Consider the following 21,186-nt stretch of genomic DNA (forward strand, 5'->3'; position numbering starts at 1 on the left):
ACTGGTTAATTTCCCACAGATGTTTATTTTAATTACATTGTCTATAAATTTCAGGATCTTTATTTCACACTATGGATGAACAGGTGCACTGTACAACAACGACATTTCCCCCCCCCCCTGGTTTTTCTGTCTTTTAGACAGCTGGCACCTTTCAGAATCAAACTAAAGAGCTTTCCTTTTTTATTTCATAACCCCCAGCCGATGAAAGGCATCAACATCCACAGCAGCTCTCACGCTGAGGGGTTGAAATAATGCCTGAAATAAGGGGCGCTGCAGATCATGCGCACGCTTACAGATTGTGCGTGTCGCACAGAAGTGCTCAAGACCGCCCCGATTTAAATGAGGACTTTGCGCCCGCTACCCTTTTTTTTGCTTCGCCTCCTTAGCAGATCATCTTCGTCATTAATTAGCGCATGTTATGACGTTTGTGTCCCTTTTCCTGAGCAGAACCCCTGAGTAAACCAGGCCCTGAGTGTGGGGAGGAAGTGGACGAGGCTGCAGCCTCAACACACTCAGGTTTTCTCGCCAAGCAGATGCAGGAGTGCTCTGGCTGATTAGCTGAACTGGAAACAAGGCACAGCCTCACGTCTTACAGAATCCCTCCCAGGCTGTGGGCGGGATCCTCTTAAGCCAATTAGAGAAACAGGCCAAGAGGGATAATGCCATGCCAGCACCCTGAGTCACTAAGAACAAGCCAAACACAGACATAAAGCGAACTACAGAACCCAGGTGGTGAGCAAAAAAAGTTTGACCCTAACTCGACTTCTTTGGTGTTGCACAAGCTGCTTTCACTGTCACATTTAATTATTCTTTGATCATTTGTAGAATGTACCAGAAAAAAAAAAAACTGCCTCAAATGCAAAACCTTTTACCATTTATGTTTAACAGCCATTCTGTTCCGTGTGATACATTTGCATTTACCACATCGACCACAAGGTCACGTCTACAGAAAAGAGTTAGTGCAATCTGAACAGCATATTAACTTCCACTGTGCATTTCACACCAACAGCACCATCAGTGCAGACTGATCTGCACGTATTCCATTTGCATTAGACGCAGTGCCGCCGTCATTGCAGACCTGCAGCTGCCACAATGGAAACCAACAGCTTCACTTAGTTCAAGGTAATACAGAAGTGTTACTTCTCAAGTTCATTAACAGAGACTTTCAGCAAGTAGCAGCAAGCTAAGTTTTTTTTGTTGGCCTGCATGAGCATTTATCTCTCCATGTGAAGAAATATGCTTATTCTCATAACTACTAATACTTATTCTTTGGGTGAATATTGGATAGTCATAGTTTTATCACACAAGCAAACAGCATTGTCAGCATTTCAAAAGCAGCCCAACATGTATAGGTTTGCAGTACGCACACACCAAACACTGGGAACTGAGTACTAGGAACCTAATAAAGCGTATTTCTATATACACCGGCTGCTCCAAGTTAGACATGTTCAGACACACTATTATGCAGACCCTGGTTGAGTTGCTGTTGCTTTTCTATGGTCTCCAAACAGTCTGCCCATTCTGACCTCTGACCCCGGGGCGTCAATAAGGCCTTTTCCTCCTCACAACTGCCGTCCATTGATTATTTTATCTCATTCAGACCATAAACCCTAGAGATAACAGCATACTAAAAACCAAAGCCAGCCTGTATGGCACCAACATTACCACCAATAATGCACATAGACCCTGGACATGGCCTAAAAATGGGCCTGAAAACTTAGTAGATCCCCGCTGGGCCGGCACTTCTCACGCTTTTACTGTTGAGTAAGCTCTTACCAGCATCAACATCACTGCCACATAATTGTCAGTTCTGTGAAACGAGACAATAAGAATTCCCTTTACTGCTGGGAAAGGAAGAGAGAACGTCAGCTTCGCTACAAAAGGAGGCTCTCTCAGTGGAAATAATGACGAACATGGAAACAGAGAAAGCGCCTTTTACAAACGACGCCCGTGACCCGAACCGAGCGAGACATCAAAGAGCGGCAGCAGCGATGGATGGATGGAGGTGCCAGCGTTCGCTTTGCAGCAGGAAGCAGTTAAAGACAGGATGAACACGGGCAGGTTTGCGATATACGCCGACTCCTCCGCCATGCTAAATGAATTACGGTCCCTGCGTCGCTCACCAGCTGGAAGATTTTAAAGAAGTCCAGGTTGGCGTAGAGGATGTCCTCGATCTTCTGCAGCCTCTGCTGGCTCAGGGCGCACATGGCGTTGCGAACTCCGTGGAGGCCCATGCGGCTGGGGAAGATGATGAAGCGCTCGAGCAGGGCCTGGCTGCAGGCGATGTCTTTGAGCTGCAGGTCCGGGATGCCATAGGCGAACTGGCCACGCAAAAGAAAAAGAAAAGAAAAAAAGAACACATGGAATGCTGATATTACTGTGGAATGTACCTCAAAGAATCAAAATGCTCCGTGAAATGAGTCCAGATGGCCTCACACCACAAACCCCCCTCCGCCCCCCTCCACCCTTCTTCCACAGCTCACCTGTTCCAGTCGAATTTGTGCGTTGACGAGTTGATATACTATGGACTCAGAGAGCTCAGCGTCTCTCAGGAGGAAGGCGGTGAGAACTTCATCATCCTTCAGCATATTATCTATCTTCAGGCCGCGGCCTTGATAGAAGAAAAAAAGAACAGAAACGGAAAAAAATGGGAGAAAATAGAGAGAAAGCTTTGAATAACTCACCATATCCTGCCTGGTGCCAAATGAACTCGGACATGTATGAAAACGTCTTTCCAGAGTTCAGTTGCTCAGTTTTGTATATTGTGAATATTACTCAGATTAGCAACCAAACTGTTCTGTTTCATTCCACTAAGTGGCAGGTCCAGATCTTTGCGATCAAATTTTCAGAGAAAACTGAACAGATAAATGCAGGCAAAGCCATCATAGTATTGGCCTCAGCACATGCTGTAGTTCTTCTCTGAGGTGATGAAACAATCAAAAGGTGTCACAAAAACAGATTGAAGTGATTTGAGCTCTTTCTAAAAAAGGACTTTTTATGGTCTTCAAATATCAGAACTTTACATTCATCTGCTGATAATGCATGACTCAAGCTCATTTGTTCCTGGATAATGAATAGATGGAAACAAGTCCAAAATACTGATCAATATTTTTCCCTCATTGACAAATAAAATAGTCAAAGCTTCCCATCAGGCCAGCATGCAAACCTTTTTGTGTCCTGTTGGTCTTTTTTTTTTATTTTATTTTTATTCATTTATCTCAGGCAATCAAAAGGTCATCGAACACGACCTCCTTTCTCCTCACAGAGTCGCAGAAAACCGCCACGCCCCCAGCAGAGGCACACCAGCCTCCACCGCTGCTCACCTTTGACCCTCTTACCTGACACCGCAGACGGGTTTCTGCGCAGTGTCTCCATGAAGTCGGAAAAGGACGCTACATCCTGCCAAATCCGGCCGAGATGCTGGAGCTCCTTCTCGTTGAGCAGAAGCTCCTGGGCATCCACGTAGAACCTGGCCAGGCTAGGGGGGGGGAACAACAACAAAGGGTTGAGAGGTTAGACCAGGGGTCACCAACTTGTGAAAATGAGAGCGACTTCTGGCTACTGAGTCATCAAGGACAACCAATTTGCTACACTCTTCTGAAATAACATATTTTCCTAGCTTGTCTTTAGTTATATATTATTATTAATGATGCTCATCTATGTGAAGACACTCATCAATGAGTTAATGAGCTCTCACAATGATTATCAAAAATGACTTTTTTCGAAGGTTCGCTACAGATATTAATATTCAACGTCATTTCTATTAATTTCAGCAATTGTTTAAAGTTTCAGATGGTCACTTGAGCACCATTTGCTGTAATAGGAAAAATGTCCCATTTTCACGAGCCACTGACAAACCCTCTTAAACCCGCCATGAACTGTGTTGCACACTTTCCCACACTTTGGTGTGTGCAAATCTGCATTTTTAACCAGACTATACCTGTTGCATTTCATGAACACACTTTTTAACTGAACGCAGTTTTTTAAATGTTCTCTGGACTTCATGTATAAAAAAATATATTTTTAATGATTTTATTTTTAAGATATTGTCATTCTCAAATCTGCATAAATTCTAGTTTGGTTACGAAAGAATAGCAACAGAATAAAATTCAATTTTAGGCCGAGCTGTTTTTAGAACAGGCCTGTGGGCGACTCATGCAGTCCTTGGGGGGCGCCACCTGCAGGCACCGTGTTGGTGACCCCCGGGTTAGACTTTGCTCCCAGCAGGATTTACAGGCGAGTGGACTTACATGGAGTTGTGATAGTTGGAGACGACACCTGGTGACTCTCCTCTGGTGGGCTGCCTGAAGCAGGGGTTGTTGGCGTTGCAGAAGATGCCCTGCAGCCAGGGCAGAATCCCCGCTGAGGGCATCGCCTTGTTGGGGAAATGACCTGAAGGACACACACACACACACACGCAGCAGGTCAGGATGTTTCCTGTGAATTGAAAGAGCTGGAGGAAGACGTGCGTTCTCCTACACTCATGCTGTCGGTACAGGGGGTTGGCGTTCCTCAGCCACACCAGGCCGCTGAACAACAACACTGGCCAGATGATCTCCACCAGAAAACGGACCTGGATCGAGACAGATCATACATACAGTTCCTGGTGAATCTGGTGGGACAGAAATAGGGTCCCAGGGCCCTACGGTGGAGCACCCTTAAAGATATCTGACTACATGGGGCCAAAGCTGCAGCAACGACACAGAACCAAAATTACTAATGCAGGTGTGAAAGAAAAATGTGGACACTCCACTCATGGCCCCGCCTCTTAAATGAGAGGATGTTATTTATTATAGGTCACTGAAATTCACGCATCCCTTCTTCTTCTTTGAGGAAGAATCTCTGGCGACGACCCTCGTGAAATCAAACACTCCTTCCATTCTGCTTTGCTTGTCTATAGGTGTCAGCAGGAGTCTCAGCGACCTTCCACCACCGTACCTTCTGCCTCTTGCGTAGGGTCCAGTTCTTCCACAGCAGCAGGCGGATTTGGGAGCCCGTCTTCATTGCTCCGCAGCTTCACCCCTGGAAGGGGTCATGAGACTGAGGAAAAACCTGCGGATGTAGCAGTCGGTCAATGACGAATAAAGACTTGGGAGCAAAGCTGTGGAAGAAGGCAAACAACTCTCTGGCCGTGGCCTCCACAGCTCCAGTCTTGAGTTTGATCTGCCAAAATGTTCAAGCACACACACTGTGCGTGATCAATCATTGTTATTTTGTGTGGCTTCAAAAAATGTTAACTTGATTGACAGCCAACAGTCTGGTCTCCGGAAAACTCTTTGGAAAGATCTTTTTTTTTCTAGGACTAAAGTTCTTTGCTTCCAACCTGACCTGCGGCAACTGCACCTGGCTCTACGTTAAAACAAATACATGTAAATTGAATTACATTTGCACATTTATCGAGGTTTGTATTAGCTACACCCTGAATAAGTATTCTTCTGCTGTTAAAAACTCACTGAGATTTACCAAACAGGTAGATTTAGTCATGTGTTTATAGATTAAAATACAAGTATTGTTGAAATTCAGCCCAAAAGCATTACTACCCACACAACTAGAGGAGTTCATACAGTATGTGGTAATGCACTACATCAGCCCAGCTTGTTCAAAAAGGACAAATTAATTTTGAAGCTGAGCTGAAACACACAGCAATAACACACACAGGTTAGTGTAGTGACAACCCCTGGAAACATGAAGAGCAATTTGAGGGACATGTCCAGTAGATTACTGCCAGACTTAGGACACAGGCACATAAACCCTCGACTTGGAGACCGAAACAGACAAGCAAACAAACAAACAGCTAAAAAGTCACAGGACGATGGCTAAAAAGAGATAAAGTGGAGAATCAAAAGCAGCCTTTGTTTGCCACTTCTGAGAAATCACTTCACAGCAATTAAACATCACACAAGCTCACTGTACGAGTTACATAGTGACCTGCAGTGTTTCATGTGGCAAATACACAATCACAAGACAGGACACCACCTTAATAAATCTTTAACAACAACCATAGCCGCATTACATCACATTCCACTATGACTGTAAACACTAAGGTGTCTGATCAAAGTCATTTGCAGACACCTGCCAACATTTTTGTCTTATTTTGCAAACAAAGCGGCGGGATTTCGCCCTTACCTGTTATGGAAAGACAGAAAAGTCGCACCACATGCAGGGAAAGAGCCAGAAGTATGTAGCAGAAAATATTAAGCTGAGGTGGAGGAGCTCCGAACAGCTCCGAGCTGCCCACTCTCTCTCTCTCTCTCTCTCTCTCTCTCTCTCCTCCGTCTGCAGGTCAGCAGCACTCCTAATCTGATTGCTCTAATCTCCCGGCTCAACACAGGCAGGCAGAAGAAAGACAACAGTCGTCCATTTTGAGGCAGAATTAGGAGGACGGACAGCGCTCGCAATTAAGGCGAACGCTGCCCTCAGCGCCACCGGGAGCCCAGGAGTTTACCCAGGAGTTTACCCGGGAGTTTACCGGGAGTTTACCCGGGAGTCTGCGAGCAACGTTGACCCGAGGTCTTTGTCACCTGCGGGAAATGTCCTTTCAGCTTTATGTGCTGCAAAAACAAACACAGACACAGACACAGACACAGACACACACACACACACACAAGTTTCGACTCTGTCACAAAAGGGGCTTACCAGACTGTCACTGCTTTAGTGCCACATGTCCAAAATGAGTCACACCTCTGAGGAGCTCAGCAGGGTACAGCAGGTGACAAGGGTAATTACTATAGGTGGGGAGAGTGTGAAGTGTTGACTCTGGCATAGTAAAGCCTCTACCAATCTGCATGAGGGATAAACATCCTACACAAACAAACAAATGTACGGACCAAAAAAAAAAAAAAAAAAAAGGTTTGACAACTAACAAACACAACTGTGACTTGTCAAATCCTTCAAATATTCAAAGTCTTGGGTTAGAAGGTCTAATAAACACAGAAAAGAAGAAGCTGCAGGGTTAGAAAATTGTTTTAAATGTCACCCAGGTTAAACAAGGTTTTTTCTTTTCCCCAAGGGCATCAAATAGTCATTCTCAAAATATCATTTTAGCCAGCCAGACCCCAGTGAAGTGGCTTCACACAACTGTTTATCCCACAACACAAATGTCTAGATCTCCACAAAAACAGCATGTTGAGCCGTCTGTGCGCAGCCTGCTGATTGATGGTTCCCTGTACCTTCCACAAAAACAGAGTGGCTTCAAGGCACTGGGATGCACTTCTGGCTGGAAGGGGGGGGGTGGGGGGGGGGGTGACATCACACAAAGGATGTTTCCAAAACTGAAAAGTGGAGCAAGTCAATACATACACATAAATATTTCTTCAAGTTAACTCTGTAGCTTTTATCTCTGGAAACACATTAATGTGAAAAACAATAGCTAAATTGAAATTGCATAATTATGGGGCCTTCAAAGGAACAATGGAGCAAGTTATGTTTCTAGGAAATCTATAATCTGGAGAGGAAAAGAATTACGAGCAGAACATTCTGTTGTATCCTAAACTTGCAACACAGCCACAAGCACCAACTGTAGATAAGTTGCATAAGGACAGTGGTTGGCAGTTAAAAAAAGGACAGCAGGGTTTGGTGCAATCATTCACCCAAGCTTCAATTATAGCTCTCGCCCTATGGGATTTCAAGCATAAACTGGACAAATGTAAACGTTTAAATGACATCTTTAGTTAGCTGCAATAACGTTGCAAGTCATTGTCTTGTTTTTTTGTTTTTTTTTAATATAATCTTATTCATACGTAGAAACACAGTTACTGTGACAAACATGCAGTAGGTATGAGGGGCTATTTGGAAACGTAAACAGATACATGACATTGAGAGGAAAGATGTACCACTCACAGACAGCAATGGACACATTTCAGACATTTATATATATATATAGATATATATATATCTATATATATATACACGTAAAAAGGCCTTTTTCCATTTGTCACTGGAATAAAACAGGAAAATTAAGGACATCTTAGCTTTAAAATCAATAATAAAAATCTCAGTTAAGTGCATTGTGTGATTACAGTCCAATTGAATTGTAACAAAAAAACCATGAGGTCCTCGATTTACTTGGATGACAATTCTTGGCACAATAAAAAAAAAAACAGCCACTCAACATGTTTGCGAGTCATAACATGGCGTCCCGCACGCTGGCAACACTCCTGCTTGTCTGAAAAACACTTGGCACATTTTTCGACCTGTGACGTGGAAAACAATATATTATTTCTTTGAACTGCATGTACTCTCCTGCTCAGCTTCTATTCTGAGCACATCTGTCCGCAGCCATGATCTGTGGCACACATACAGTCATATTTACACATACAATAGTCTTTTTATTTCTTGATTTTTTGGGGGGCAAGGGAGATGTCAGACAAAATGGGCCTCCCGGTGCTCGAGCTCCTGCAGCCGCCGAGGCCGCAGCCTCTGGTAGACGGGCTTGACCTCGCCGCCGGGGCAGAGGTCCTCGGGGCTGCTGGGGGGAGGCGACTGGGGGGGCGACAGGGTGGAGGGGGAGGCCGAGGCCCCGGGGTCGATGGCGCTGTCGGCCGAGTCCTGCGCCAGGAGGAGCCGGCCTGCGGGGGGAGACGACGCGGCCGCAGCGGCCGTGGTGGTGACGGTGGTGACGGTGGTGGTCCAGCTGGGCAGCGTCCGAGCCCGGCCGCTGGTGGGCGGCTTGTAGAAGGTCCCGGGTGGGGGGTGCAGAGTCCTGGGCTGCCGCAGGGTCAGCGGCAGGTCGGCGGAGGTCCTGGGCTCTGAGACGCTGCCGCCGCTGCCGCCGCTGCCGCCGCTGGCACCACCCTCTCCTCGAGGAGTCCAGACAGCTCTGGTGGTGCAGAGGTTGCCAGAGAACATGGTGCTCACACTGCTGCTGCTGCTGCTAGCAGTGGGGGGAGTGTGAGCGGGGGCGGGGGCGGGGGTCTTGGCGGGCAGCACCCCGGAGGTGGCGGGCGGCAGGTTGGCCATGATCATGGCGGTCCGCGGCGTGACGTCGTAGTGCCGGTATTTCTTGTCCCACGTCTTCCTGTGCAGGCTCTGCGTGTCCATGAAGGGGGTGATGTAGTAGGTGCTGACCCTGGACGAGCTGCCCGGCCGCCCGCTGTCCGTCTCCGCCGCCTCCTGTCTCGTCTCGGAGACAGAGTCCAGCTCGGGCGAGGCGGCGGTGGCCAGCCGGTTAGTCCTCTCGCTGACCTGAGGGGGCGCCGGCAGCCGCTCCAGCGGCATGCTGACGGGCCGGGATGCGTGGCGGCCGCGCTGGGCGCGCAGCTGCACCTTTGAAGCCGCGTGGCTGCCGCTGCCGCTGCCGCTGCTGTTGCCACTGGCCCGGGCCGGCGACAGGGCGGACCTCCGGACCTCCGCCCCACCGTTGAGGCCGCCCGTCGCTGCCGAGACGTTGGTGCTGTCTGTGCCGTCTCTTCCTGGTTGGACCTCCTGGACCTCATCCAGGATGTGCGAAGAGGGGATGACGGAGGAGTACCTCTTGTACACTTTGGCGCTCTACAAATAGGCAACAAGCGACAGGTGAATTACCACCGTCCAGGTGATGAGAGGAAGTGAGAGGAAAGCAACTTTAATGAAGCAAACTCTTGAGATTAGGAGTTAGGAGATTACAAGGTGGAGGAGATACAAAGTGACCCGGCGACACAGTGGTGCAGTGGCTAGCTTAGCACTGTCACCTCACAGCAAGTAGGTTGCAGGTTCAATTCTTGAGTCTGGAGTCTTTCTGTGTGAAGTTAGCATGTCCTCCCTGTGTCTGTGTGGCTTCTCTCCGGCTTCTCCAGCTTCCTCCCACACTCCAAAAACATGCATGTGAGGTGAATTGGGAACTCTGAATTGTCCGTAGGTGTGAGAGTGTCTGTAGGTCTCTAGGTGTGTGTGTGTGTCTGTAGGTCTCTAGGTGTGTGTGTGAGTGTCTGTAGGTCTCTAGGTGTGTGAGAGTGTCTGTAGGTCTCTAGGTGTGTGAGAGTGTCTGTAGGTCTCTAGGTATGTGTGTGAGTGTCTGTAGGTCTCTAGGTGTGTGTGTGTGTCTGTAGGTCTCTAGGTGTGTGTGTGTGTCTGTAGGTCTCTAGGTGTGTGTGTGAGTGTCTGTAGGTCTCTAGGTGTGTGAGAGTGTCTGTAGGTCTCTAGGTGTGTGAGAGTGTCTGTAGGTCTCTAGGTATGTGTGTGAGTGTCTGTAGGTCTCTAGGTGTGCGAGAGTCTCTGTAGGTCTCTAGGTGTGTGTGAGTGTCTGTAGGTCTCTAGGTGTGTGAGCGTCTGTCGGTCTCTAGGTGTGTGTGAGCGTCTGTAGGTCTCTAGGTGTGTGTGAGCGTCTGTCGGTCTCTAGGTGTGTGTGAGTGTCTGTAGGTCTCTAGGTGTGTGTGTGTGTGTGTCTGTAGGTCTCTAGGTGTGTGTGAGTGTCTGTAGGTCTCTAGGTGTGTGTGAGTGTCTGTAGGTCTCTAGGTGTGTGTGTGTGAGTGTCTGTAGGTTTCTAGGTGTGTGTGAGTGTCTGTAGGTCTCTAGGTGTGTGTGAGTGTCTGTAGGTCTCTAGGTGTGTGTGAGTGTCTGTAGGTCTCTAGGTGTGTGAGTGTCTGTAGGTCTCTAGGTGTGTGAGTGTCTGTAGGTCTCTAGGTGTGTGTGAGTGTCTGTAGGTCTCTAGGTGTGTGAGTGTCTGTAGGTCTCTAGGTGTGTGTGAGTGTCTGTAGGTCTCTAGGTGTGTGAGATTGTGAATGGTTGTTGGTCCTTCTGTGTGGTGCTGTGATGAACTGGCGACTTGTCCAGGGTGTGACCTGTCTTTGCCCTATGACAGTTGGGATGGACTGCAGCAAACGCCTGCAATCCTGAGTGCAGCAGGAAGCACGTATATCATCATCATCATCATCAACTAGATATTGGATAGATGGAATGCGTCCCATGAGTCCCAGTGTGAGTGCTGAGTCTGACCAGGCAGTGGAGGAGGAACTCGAGAATAAAACACCCAAATTCATCACTATTGTAATTTTCATTCCGCCTTGTGTCTCGGTGGATGTTTCACGAAGTGACATCAGTTAAGGTTAATTATGTCTCTATGCGGCTCCCTCCGGAATGCTGATCGACAACAGATCAGCAGTCGTGCTCCTCAAACGCTTGAGGAGCACGACTGCTGATCTGTTGTCGATCAGCATTAGAGTTCTTAAAACTACGGAGTTGATGGCGACATCAGAAAACTTCAGATTAAATCTAAAGACGTTGTTCATGACGACGCCAACAAGACTAAGTAGACAGGTCACAGGTGGTGAGTGAACTACTAATTAAAGCTTCTCCTGTGAGCCAGTGGGATCCTCCCTCACCTCTTTGATGTCCATCAGGGAGGCGGAGTGCCTGCTGAGCCGCTGCAGCTTCTCCTGCGGGGTCAGCCGAGGTGACGCCTGGCCGGCGGCGCTGAGGTCGGCGGTGGCGGCGGGCATCAGGGACGTGTCAAAGACGGTGAGGAAGTGTCGCACCATCATCTCCACCATCAGGGCCTGGTAGGGGTAGTCCACCAGCGAGGACAGGGACACCTCCGCGTCCGTCTGCCGCGGCTTGATCAGCGTCGGGCCGAAGATGATGCCCAAGTTGCTGGCGTTCATCTTGTTCTCCTCGGCCTGCTCGCTCACCCTGCGGGGAGTGGGCAGGTGGGAGGCGGGAGGGTGAGAGACAAATTACAGGCGCTGTTGGAGGGATTTTTTTCAGAGACGTTGCACTGACAAAAGAGCCAGACTGACTCCTCTGGACCGTTTGCGAAGGTAATTGCTTTTAGATTGGACAGACTTGAAGGGAAGCCGTGGAACCATCTGACTTCCTCCAACAGACAATTCTACTAAGAGAGCCTAATGATATATAGGCAGTGCAGTGCAGTGCAGGGAACTAAGGGTTCATTGCAGCACGTTTTTGAGGAACTTTGTGGGCCAGTGTGTTTGAGCAAAGACAAAATGCAGATTGTGACCCTGGGTGTAGCTCTCCATCTCTTTGAGAATAAATCGGTCAGCCATCCTGAAGGCAGTCGGAGCCATTTCCGCTTGTCTGTCCTGTCTGCATTATGGCCAGACAGGACAAACTGGGGAAGGGGGGGGGGGGGTTTACCTGCTCAGGTGTGCGATGAGGAAGCGCAGAGTCCTGTAGTTGGCTGCGGGCAGCTGCTGGAGAAAGTCTCTGATCCTGAAGATGACTCTGTTGAGCTGGACACTCGGCCTTCCCTTCTCCTCTGCTGCGGTGCTCTGAAGCTTATCCACCTCCTCCACGATCACCCGCTGGCACTCTTTGGCCAAGCCAATGAGGTCGTTGTAGTGGCGGTACAGGATCAATGGCTCCGGGAGCTGGAAACGGAGGCAGAACAGCCATGTGTTATTTTGTCAGCGAGTGGGGAGCAGTGGCTACAACAAGAGGCGGCATCTTTGCCACAAGGGTAAAAATAACCGGACAGGAAAAGCTTCAACTTGTTTTCAGTTCATTGGAACAGAGGCGGCGCTCTACCTGTCTGAGGTAGAGCTTGAGGACGTTGCTGATGTCGTGAGGCGAGTGATCAGACAGCTCCACCAAGTCCTTGCCGTTTTCGAATGCCTGGCAGAGCTTCTCCACGCGCGATTTGGCTCCGTTCACACGATAAATTCCCTGCAAGGGCCACGAGAAAAGACAAAAAAAAACAACAACAAACAAACAAATCATGAACAATTTTTGGTGGAAGTAAATTTACCAGATGATAAATCCACAGCTCGGCTGTGCGGCCGGGGCTTACCTTGATGTTGAGGGCTCGGCTCTCAATCTCAGACGCGCACTTCTTGATGATGAATGGGATGCCGTCTGGGCTGTTCTTTGCCGCCTGGGCGAAGTCAATACCAAACAGCTGCAGTCGGCCTTGGAGCTTTTTATGGCCGCACTGGATTGCAAGCGTTTCCAGGCACTTCTTGTGGCAGGCCAGCGAGCACTTGCAAAGAAGACACAGACAGCCCGCATAAGATGTGTGAAAGAAATTGAGATTTCTGACAAAATGAGAATATAATTGAAGCTTTTCAGGTTAGAAACTGTTGTCACATCCTGTTTGAAATCTTAGGGGAAGTGAGCAGTCGCATAGGCTCCCAGGCCTACACATGAATCAGCAGAACGTACATATATGTGCAGCTGTTTACAGAGTGCATGTACTGTACCTCCCCACATTCAGCCCCATGGAAAACCACCAGACTGTCACACTCTCTGCATTTAGAAGGGGCCCGTAATTTTCTCAATTTATGAGTTTGAGCAGCTTTGGACATCTGAGCATTTCTGAAAGGACCCGGAGAGCTCGCCGTCTCCGTCACCATCTCTGCCAGAACTGAAAATATACATACACAGGCATTGGTGAGGGGAAGGGGAGTCAGAACACATGAGAAAGTAAGTAAACAGCAACAAAAAATGACAAGACTTGAAGAGAAAAATCGCTTTCAAGAAAATAACCTCTGTGTAGGTCAAATATTTTTTGGTATAATTCCCTTCGTGAACACCTATTAAATGAAGTTCTTCTCATAAAGAGCCGCTCTGGTGCTGCTGCTGCTTCAATTCACACAGGGGAAAATAAACAGGCCCCGACCGGGACCGCTCAGCGTAGATACAGGAAGTGCAAGCTGAGGCCACACGCCAAAACTAACATGACCTCCATCTGTGCGGCTCCAACAAGTGTAAAAACATTTGATGGAGGCAAAATCCAGCCAATGAGCCGCAGAGAATCAGACGAGTGCGGGCTGGGGAGCCCCACTGATTCTTCCTGTTTTCTGACTCGCTGGCCGCACAACAACGCGCTCGGTGCGTGTGTGTCGGGGGAGGGGGAAACCGGTTGCAAAGACAAAGCGTGCACGTGCACGTGCACACACACACACACACACACACACACACACACACACACACACACACACACACACACACACACACACACACACACACACACACACACGCGTGTCACACCAGTGGGCGAAGGCGGCTCTCTCTCGTCCAGGTCGTCAGCAGAAGACATGGTCCCCGTGGAGGGAGTCCTCAGCAGGCGGCGCTTGAAGTCACCTGCATGTCCATAGAGACGCAATGTAGTGACAAACTGCTGAACGGCAAGCAGAGCTCAGACACCTGAGCCGCACAGGCTTCGTGCCTTCTACATCTAGGTTGTAGATCTACAGTGAGTAGATTTGCGTGAGGTGAAGTTCCCACTGTTTAGGGAAGCAGTGCGCAGTGCATAGTGGGTAATGGGTACGCAGGGAAGTTACAAAAAACACAGAATTGAAAGGAAGACGTGGCTTTAATGTGTGTTGTCTTTTAAGTACTGCTGTCAGATTGGTCTTGGTTGGTTTATGCCTCTTTAATGCCCCATCGTCACCATCTTTAATAGGTCATAAGAATCTTAAAACCTTAGACTTTTATATGTGTTTATTTTATTTTTCACTAAAAACAATTCATTCACTTGTTTTATTTGTTTTGCATCTGTTTAATTTGTCACATTTTTTCAATTTAGTTCAATAGTGACAATATTTTACTTCATTTTTAACAAAAGGTCCTCTTTCCTCAATGCCTCCAAGAATCAACGATGTGAATCCAGATCATCCAGGCTCTGACTACTTATAACATTTACTAGGATGTCAAAAATATTTCCAGTTTAAGGGATAATAACTAACTGCTTGACAAGTGATGCATTTGTAAAACAGGAAGTGTACCCATCTGCACCTCCAGGGAGAGTAACACTTTGGACCAAACTTTTTTGGACAGCTACAAGTCGGTTTATTCCACAACACGTCGTTTATGGGTAGATAAAATGAATAAAAGAGTTCACAGCAGAGAGGACAGTTGAATGAGGAAAGGTTTCTTCCCACCTGGACTGGCTGTCGGAGAGTCCATGGACCTGGACTCGCTGCTGCCTCCAGCGCTCTCCGAGTCACTGCACATCCCGCCATGACTGCCCTGGCTAGCAGAGGCCCAGTTCCTCAGCGCTATCGGACCTCTCAGTGCTGCCATGAGACAAAAGGAGCTCACGGTAAAATAAATAAATAAAAAAAACCTGAACCATTTCCTCTTTTGTGGTATTCTTAGTTTCGGTTATTTTTCAGGACGAGATATTCCTGCTGTGATGCGTCAGAAAGCCCACAAGACTGTTTTGGCGGAGACAACATGACTCAGAACTCCGCCAGGACTAAGAATAACAAAAGCCAATGCAAACTTTTAGTCATTAACAACAGCATGAATACATGTCAAGTGAAAGAGCTTTTTGATTAATGACAGAAATAAGTTTGTCACGACACTTCTTAATGCAAGAAGTGAATAAGATGCCATAATTAGTTCTTTTGTTTCATCTTCCCCAAACCCCTCCATCTGCTCTCTGGTTCACAACAACATCAGCGTGAGAACCTTGTGTGTCTGTGCTGCCGCTGATCTTTGCAGGTTGCTGCAGCGCAATGTCCACTTCGTCCCCACTCAGCACGTCGCCCGACGTGATGGATGCCTGCGACAGGTTGCCATGGGAGGAGTGCGTGCTGCCCACTGACCTTTGGTTGTACACAAACCTGGGGGGAAATAAAAAAAGTCTGCGCTCAAGGTTCGTAGCGACAAACTCGCCAGCGAGAAAGATGCTGCTGTCCGACAGCTCAGTATGAGGCAGTTGATCATCGCCAGTGACATTTCTGAAGACAGTCCCAGCTTAGATTGTCGTAGCATCCAATGTGACTGCCTACTTTCATGCCGCTTATGGACTGAGCTAGCGACGCATAATTCATCTCATCCAATCTCATGACTGCGATTATGTAACTGCCAAGAGCGGCGTGTGATCTGTAGTGCAACTAAGACTCTCAACGTTTCCAGCACTGTCATCTCCAACTTTGCTGCATTTTAGCAACAAGTGACACTAAGTTGCAATAAAAAGGTGCGAGTGATTGGAGGTGAAGTGCAACTGTAATGACAGAGGGAGGGAAATGGTGGACAGGGCTAGATAAACGTGGTAATGTCAACATGGCTGAACCAATACCGACTTCATTTGAGGCTGACAGAGAAACAAACAAAATGAAAAAAAAACAAACAACAAATACCAAAAACCTGACAACTCCTGAGCTTCTGAGGTCGGTGTTATGCTAGTCATGCCAGATATAATCCCAGACAAGGCAGCGGTGCACAGAAACGTTGATGCGCTCCACGGGCGGCCTGCTACATGGTTGAAGTTTATTCTATCGCTATGATGGAAGAATGACCTTGTCTTCCGAGCCCTGATTAAAGATACAAAAGCGTTTCTCCACCAGTGTCAACATTTGTGATTGATGCTTTGCTGCAGCTAATAGAGCTGCAACAACACCATTAATCTTATTTCACATTGCTTATTTTCCTACTGGCAGACTGTGTGCCTGTGTGCGTGCGTGCGTGTGTCTGCGTGCGTGCGTGTGTGTGTGTGTGTGTGTGTGTGTGTGTGTGTGTGTGTGTGTGTGTGTGTGTGTGTGCACGCGTAGGAAGCCGACTCTGACACTGCTTTGACAAACTAAGTAGAGTCTTAGGGACAGCCAAACTCTCACGCACACAATCTCCCCCGCTGCTCTCAGTCTGCGCCACAGATATTTCCTGAGGAAGGGCAACAAATTCAACACACATTCTGTCTCTTCTCTGCCTCGGCTCTCCTGCTTCCTCCCTCTCTGACTCACCGCTGAAAGAAGAACTGGCCTCTGTGCAATTTCTAACATAACTGGTTGCGTTTTTCCTTCTTATTTTTTATTTTTTTTGAACATAAGAAGATACTCGCACCGCTGCAGGGCCAAGTTAGCAGACTGCCATTTCACAGCAGGTGCAACATGCTGCGACACTTATGCTCTATTGCAACGATCTCAATTTTACTCGTGTAGCAATGCAGTTCTTGCGCAGACCTGACATGAATTTAACAGAGAGCTTGTAACTGGAATGGAGGTCTGTTTTCCACGTGCTCGCTGTACCTGGCGTTGTCCGGGTCGGAGAGCAGGCGCTCTTTGGGGAGATTTTTGGGCAGGTTCCGCGCAAACTCAGCGTAGCATTCGCCCGGCTCGTACAGCTTGGCGCTCTCACTCAGAGCCAGGTAGTGTGCGGGGAGAGACGCCAGCTGCGCCTGCTGCATCTGAAACCAGTTCACCGTCACCTGGAGGAACGGACAGAGGGGGAGAGAATCTAAAAAAACAATCTAACTTGTCAGTCTCAACTGATTTAAAAAAAAAAAAAAAAATCATTCCCATTTTTAAAGAAATCATTTCCATAATATCACAAAGGTGTCAGGCTGTTCCTTATTTAAATGATCATTTAATGAAACTGGGTCAAAAGGAGCGTTTCAGTTCTGTGAGGCAATGTTTTCTTTGTTGGGAGGCTGTGGCAGTGTGGAATTTACACCATCATACGTTCATAACACGTTTCATGAAAAAACAAAGCCGTCATGAATCCAGCTCCTCATCTACTGTGTGGTTTGGTTGGTGGCTGTCATCACTGCTGACTCACCGCCTTGAGTGTGAGGTCGCACTGGAAGACCATCTCGCGGATCTGCGTGAGGATGGTGCTCTTGGCGTTGGCCAGGTCCATCTTCCTGACGCCCGCGTCAGCCACGCAGCTGTGGTACTGCTCCTGGGCCTCCTCCGCCTGGCGGGAGGTAAGGAACACAGAGAGTCCTCGTCAAGGCGGGTGACGGCATCGGGACTTTGCAGCAGTTGACAGTCAAACTGTGAGGGTGCGTAAACCACGGAAAGATGCGCACTGCGCTCCGAGAACAGTTTCTTCCTCCGCCTACCCGCTGCAGAGCCTCCTCTGCCAGCCTCCTCTTCTTCTCCAGCTGCTTGTTAGCGACACTCGACGGCTCCTCCTGGGAGCGGCTGGTTGATGTGTGGGCTTTCTGGTACTCCTCGCTCCTCTGGGCCTTAAGCGCCCGCGCTTTGCGCAGGGTTGCATCCGCCTCTTGCTGCCAGAGCCGCACAAGCAGAACAACAAAGGCCCCGTGAGGTTCAAACATGATGGCGCGTGAGAGAGTTCTCAGGAATGTAATTAGGCACGCCTTTGCGGTTGATTAACCTTGCGTGTGCGGTGGCAGAGTGCAAAAGGGAAACAGTCGCAGCGGTAATGAAAATGTGTAAGAGCGAGCGCCTCCTCGACAGCGACGAGGGGCAAAAAAAAGTTGCTCCATGTCACTCGTGGAGTTTACGAGGAGGAAACCACCATAAATTACACCGACGGCATTGACTGTAGAAATCGACACACTGATGTGTGAGATAGCAGCACTGCCGCAGAGGCTCAACAGACAGATCTAAATAGGGACTGGTGGCTACATACCATTTTCTTCTGCTCCCTCTGCCACTGCTCCTTCAGGTCTTTCCTCAACTTATCCAGTTCAGTCTTGCGAGCCATCAGAGGCTGAAAGAATTTACAAATTAAAATAAGGCACAAAAATACAATGTACACAATAATATCAAATATACATAAGCTCCCAAAAAATATTACGATTTATAGATTTTATTATGTTTAGCTTCCAACTGTGAATAAGGCACAGTGCAATAATATATCTAGAACACAGTGCTGAAAGTCTTAGATGTGAAATTCCGAGGAACAAGTGACGTAAAGACAAATGTTGAAAACAAACTCTCTCATATCGGGTGAGATGTTTCTCTTCTCCAAGCTTTTGCACAAGCCACTCATTCATACAGTGTTGCCATAGCCCCAAGTGAGACTAACTGCAACAATAAGCCTTTGTAAGCTCTCGCTCCGTGTGTCTTCTTCACAAGCGTGACAGCCGAAGGCTGCTTTACTTCATGACACCATCGCTGTCTTTTAAAAAAAAACTGCCATTAATCTGACGGGGCTTCCTGTCAAACTTGTCTGAAGGCAGAATCCTTTCTTGTCACTCTCACCTGCATGAATTTGTTTGTTTGGAGCGCCATGGCGGTTTGAATCATTAGCTGCCTGTACTCTGTGTCGTTCTTGAACGTGGAGCTATAGATGTCGCTGAACGGCATGTAGTCCTAGCAGGAAAGGAAAAAAAATGAAATAAAAAAAAAAAGTACAATGACTATCGAACACATGCTTATGATTTTGCAGTTTTAGCCATGCAAAATACTCTGCTGTTACCTGTTGGCCGGCTAGTGCCTTTGCAGATTCTGCCATCTTGGTGTAATTTTTGGCATACTCGATATCTGAAAGTACAGGTGTGGGGATGTGATTTTCTGGAAGCCTCCAATAGTAGCAATAGCAGATGTTTGCACGCTGAATGTTATTCTGCATTACAAAACTAATCAAGGCTGTTAGTCAGGCTGTTGGTGCAGTTAGTTCAATAAAAACCACATTAAACTAAATAATCATGTAGTGGCAACATATTCACAAATAACTATCTAGAACATTTAGTTGTATGCCTGGAGGTGATACTGACACATTCCAGACCACAAAAGCTCTTCATTTTGACTAACTGAGCCGGGACGGTTTCTTTTTAATGACTATTCTTTATTGCTACAGCTGATTGGCTATAAAGTGCCCACAAACTACTACTTCTGCAAACAAATTACACTTACAAGGCTTTAAATGCCTCAGGAGTTATATTTACACAGTCCAAAATCCTGGGATAGTCAGACTGAGTTTTCTGACTGCCTTTCAACCAAAAATATGAAAGTTCACGTGACAAGTTCATCAAAGATCCTGTCACATCCAGAGTCAGCCAGCACAGTGCTTCCCGCGTCAAAGCCTCACCCATAGCCAGCCGTTTCTCCATCCAAGCCAGGAGATCTTTGATGTACTTGGACGAGGCCTTGGCATAGAGCAGAGCCGACTCCACTCCGCTGTCATTCTTGAGCAGGGTCAAGTCCACCTCCTCCTCCCGTGACAACGGCACCTCTGGGCCTGCACATCCAGCAGAGGAGACACAGTGAAACCAGACACAAGGCAACAGCGGCCGCATGTGCTGGAAGTAGAAGTAGTTGTAAGTTCTATTATCCCAACAGACGTGTGGGAGGTAAATGAAACACACACACATACACATACACACACACATACACACGGGCAAAAGTTGATGTCGTGGGAGGATATGAAAGCATCAGGCATCTTTTAAAATAGTCCAGCAGCATTACGTTTTTTTTCCTTTTCTTTTCTTTTTTACCGCATACACTGTTGATGCACTTCTCTCAGCCACCTTGATCTGATTTAACACAAACCCCATGTGTTTCCCATCCCACACGGAACTGCCCCTAAACAGGCAAGGAATGTCAGATATGTGGACGGTGAGGGGGGGAAGTGAGCAGCTTTTATGAAAAAAAGAAAAAGAAAAGGAGCAGAAATAACAGGGGTGGAAACGGAGGTTTAAGGCGGGTCTACTTCAGGCATTCAACAGTCCAAGGGTCTAAATCACACAGTCAACTCACACGGCAGAGACTCCAGGGTGCCCTGAACTACAAGGCAGCCACTCAAACACTCTGAAAAAGCACTTATTGTTGGCCATTACGGAACTTCAGAATTGATTGAGTTTGCGCGCTGCTCGGAGGTAAAAGAAGTAATATGAGTAAGACTCACCCACAGGGTCACTTTTCTCTGAAACATACCCCTCAGGATCCACTGAGAGATTGTCAAAAGACTGCGAGAAGACACATAAAGAGAAAACCGCAGACACACAAAGTCAAACATCAGACGCACAGGGGTTTTCTGTACCGCCATTAAGACCGTAAAGCAAGTCTTTGAGGCTGTTTTATGTGGAGGTATACATAGTAAGATCACTGCTTTGAGAGCAGCCTCGTAACACAAACTCTGGGGAAACTGAATAGAAATAAAAAAATAAAAAAATAAATACAAAGGCATGGAGATGACGCCTCACCCTGCTTCTCCCGGTCCCCAACCCTGAGGTGCTGTCCACATCTCCCATAAGGAAGTCAGAAACTCTAAAAGGGGAGATATATAGATTAGATTAAATAAAACGTTCAATAGTGTCAAATTTGCATTTGGTTAAACAATGAAACTGCTGCTCAAACCAAAAACATTTAAAGTTTACTCATTAACGGACAAGTTGCATTCAAAATCACACAATAAATGAAATCCTTGAAATCATTGCAGGGCTGAAATGAGGTGCCAACATTGTACTCACACATTGCCGAACGTGAATGCCAAGGTGTCAATGGATGTGTGTATCTCGCCAAATATAGCTTTTGTGTTTTCTGGGGCCACTTCCTTGAAGTTAATTCCTGTGATGAGGGATAAAATAGAAAAAGAAGAACTTGAACCACAGTTACA

General features: G+C 47.4%; 2 protein-coding genes across 3 annotated transcripts in view; both read right to left on the reverse strand.

Moving 5' to 3' along the window:
* The window catches only part of LOC142885477 (retinal-specific phospholipid-transporting ATPase ABCA4-like), a 38,039-nt gene extending 32,902 nt beyond the window's left edge, over nucleotides 1–5,137 (reverse strand). Inside the window, exons 1-6 of the mRNA XM_076021952.1 lie at nucleotides 4,939–5,137; nucleotides 4,480–4,573; nucleotides 4,251–4,392; nucleotides 3,339–3,478; nucleotides 2,484–2,611; nucleotides 2,124–2,321 (exon numbers count right to left, since the gene is read on the reverse strand). Of these exons, the coding sequence (XP_075878067.1) occupies nucleotides 2,124–2,321; nucleotides 2,484–2,611; nucleotides 3,339–3,478; nucleotides 4,251–4,392; nucleotides 4,480–4,573; nucleotides 4,939–5,004 (768 nt within the window). The 5' untranslated portion in view covers nucleotides 5,005–5,137. The remainder of the gene's footprint in view (nucleotides 1–2,123; nucleotides 2,322–2,483; nucleotides 2,612–3,338; nucleotides 3,479–4,250; nucleotides 4,393–4,479; nucleotides 4,574–4,938) is intronic.
* An 848-nt stretch (nucleotides 5,138–5,985) lies between these two features.
* LOC142885478 (rho GTPase-activating protein 29-like) overlaps nucleotides 5,986–21,186 on the reverse strand; it is a 33,311-nt gene continuing 18,110 nt past the window's right edge. For both annotated transcript variants that reach the window (XM_076021953.1, XM_076021955.1), the window contains 19 exons: nucleotides 21,041–21,137; nucleotides 20,774–20,837; nucleotides 20,476–20,536; nucleotides 19,660–19,809; nucleotides 19,048–19,112; nucleotides 18,831–18,941; nucleotides 18,256–18,336; nucleotides 17,720–17,887; nucleotides 17,434–17,571; nucleotides 16,905–17,083; nucleotides 15,346–15,500; nucleotides 14,814–14,948; nucleotides 13,921–14,013; nucleotides 13,131–13,294; nucleotides 12,722–12,910; nucleotides 12,460–12,597; nucleotides 12,070–12,302; nucleotides 11,298–11,604; nucleotides 5,986–9,489 (listed from right to left, as the gene is read on the reverse strand). In XM_076021953.1, coding sequence (XP_075878068.1) covers nucleotides 8,362–9,489; nucleotides 11,298–11,604; nucleotides 12,070–12,302; nucleotides 12,460–12,597; nucleotides 12,722–12,910; nucleotides 13,131–13,294; nucleotides 13,921–14,013; nucleotides 14,814–14,948; nucleotides 15,346–15,500; nucleotides 16,905–17,083; nucleotides 17,434–17,571; nucleotides 17,720–17,887; nucleotides 18,256–18,336; nucleotides 18,831–18,941; nucleotides 19,048–19,112; nucleotides 19,660–19,809; nucleotides 20,476–20,536; nucleotides 20,774–20,837; nucleotides 21,041–21,137 — 3,656 coding nt within the window. In that variant the 3' untranslated portion in view covers nucleotides 5,986–8,361. The remainder of the gene's footprint in view (nucleotides 9,490–11,297; nucleotides 11,605–12,069; nucleotides 12,303–12,459; nucleotides 12,598–12,721; nucleotides 12,911–13,130; nucleotides 13,295–13,920; nucleotides 14,014–14,813; nucleotides 14,949–15,345; nucleotides 15,501–16,904; nucleotides 17,084–17,433; nucleotides 17,572–17,719; nucleotides 17,888–18,255; nucleotides 18,337–18,830; nucleotides 18,942–19,047; nucleotides 19,113–19,659; nucleotides 19,810–20,475; nucleotides 20,537–20,773; nucleotides 20,838–21,040; nucleotides 21,138–21,186) is intronic.

The sequence above is a fragment of the Nelusetta ayraudi genome, unplaced genomic scaffold (assembly GCF_046127955.1).
Source record: "Nelusetta ayraudi isolate G7.1 ecotype Tasmania unplaced genomic scaffold, CSIRO-AGI_Nayr_v1 ptg000011l, whole genome shotgun sequence".
Taxonomy (NCBI): Eukaryota; Metazoa; Chordata; class Actinopteri; order Tetraodontiformes; family Monacanthidae; genus Nelusetta; species Nelusetta ayraudi.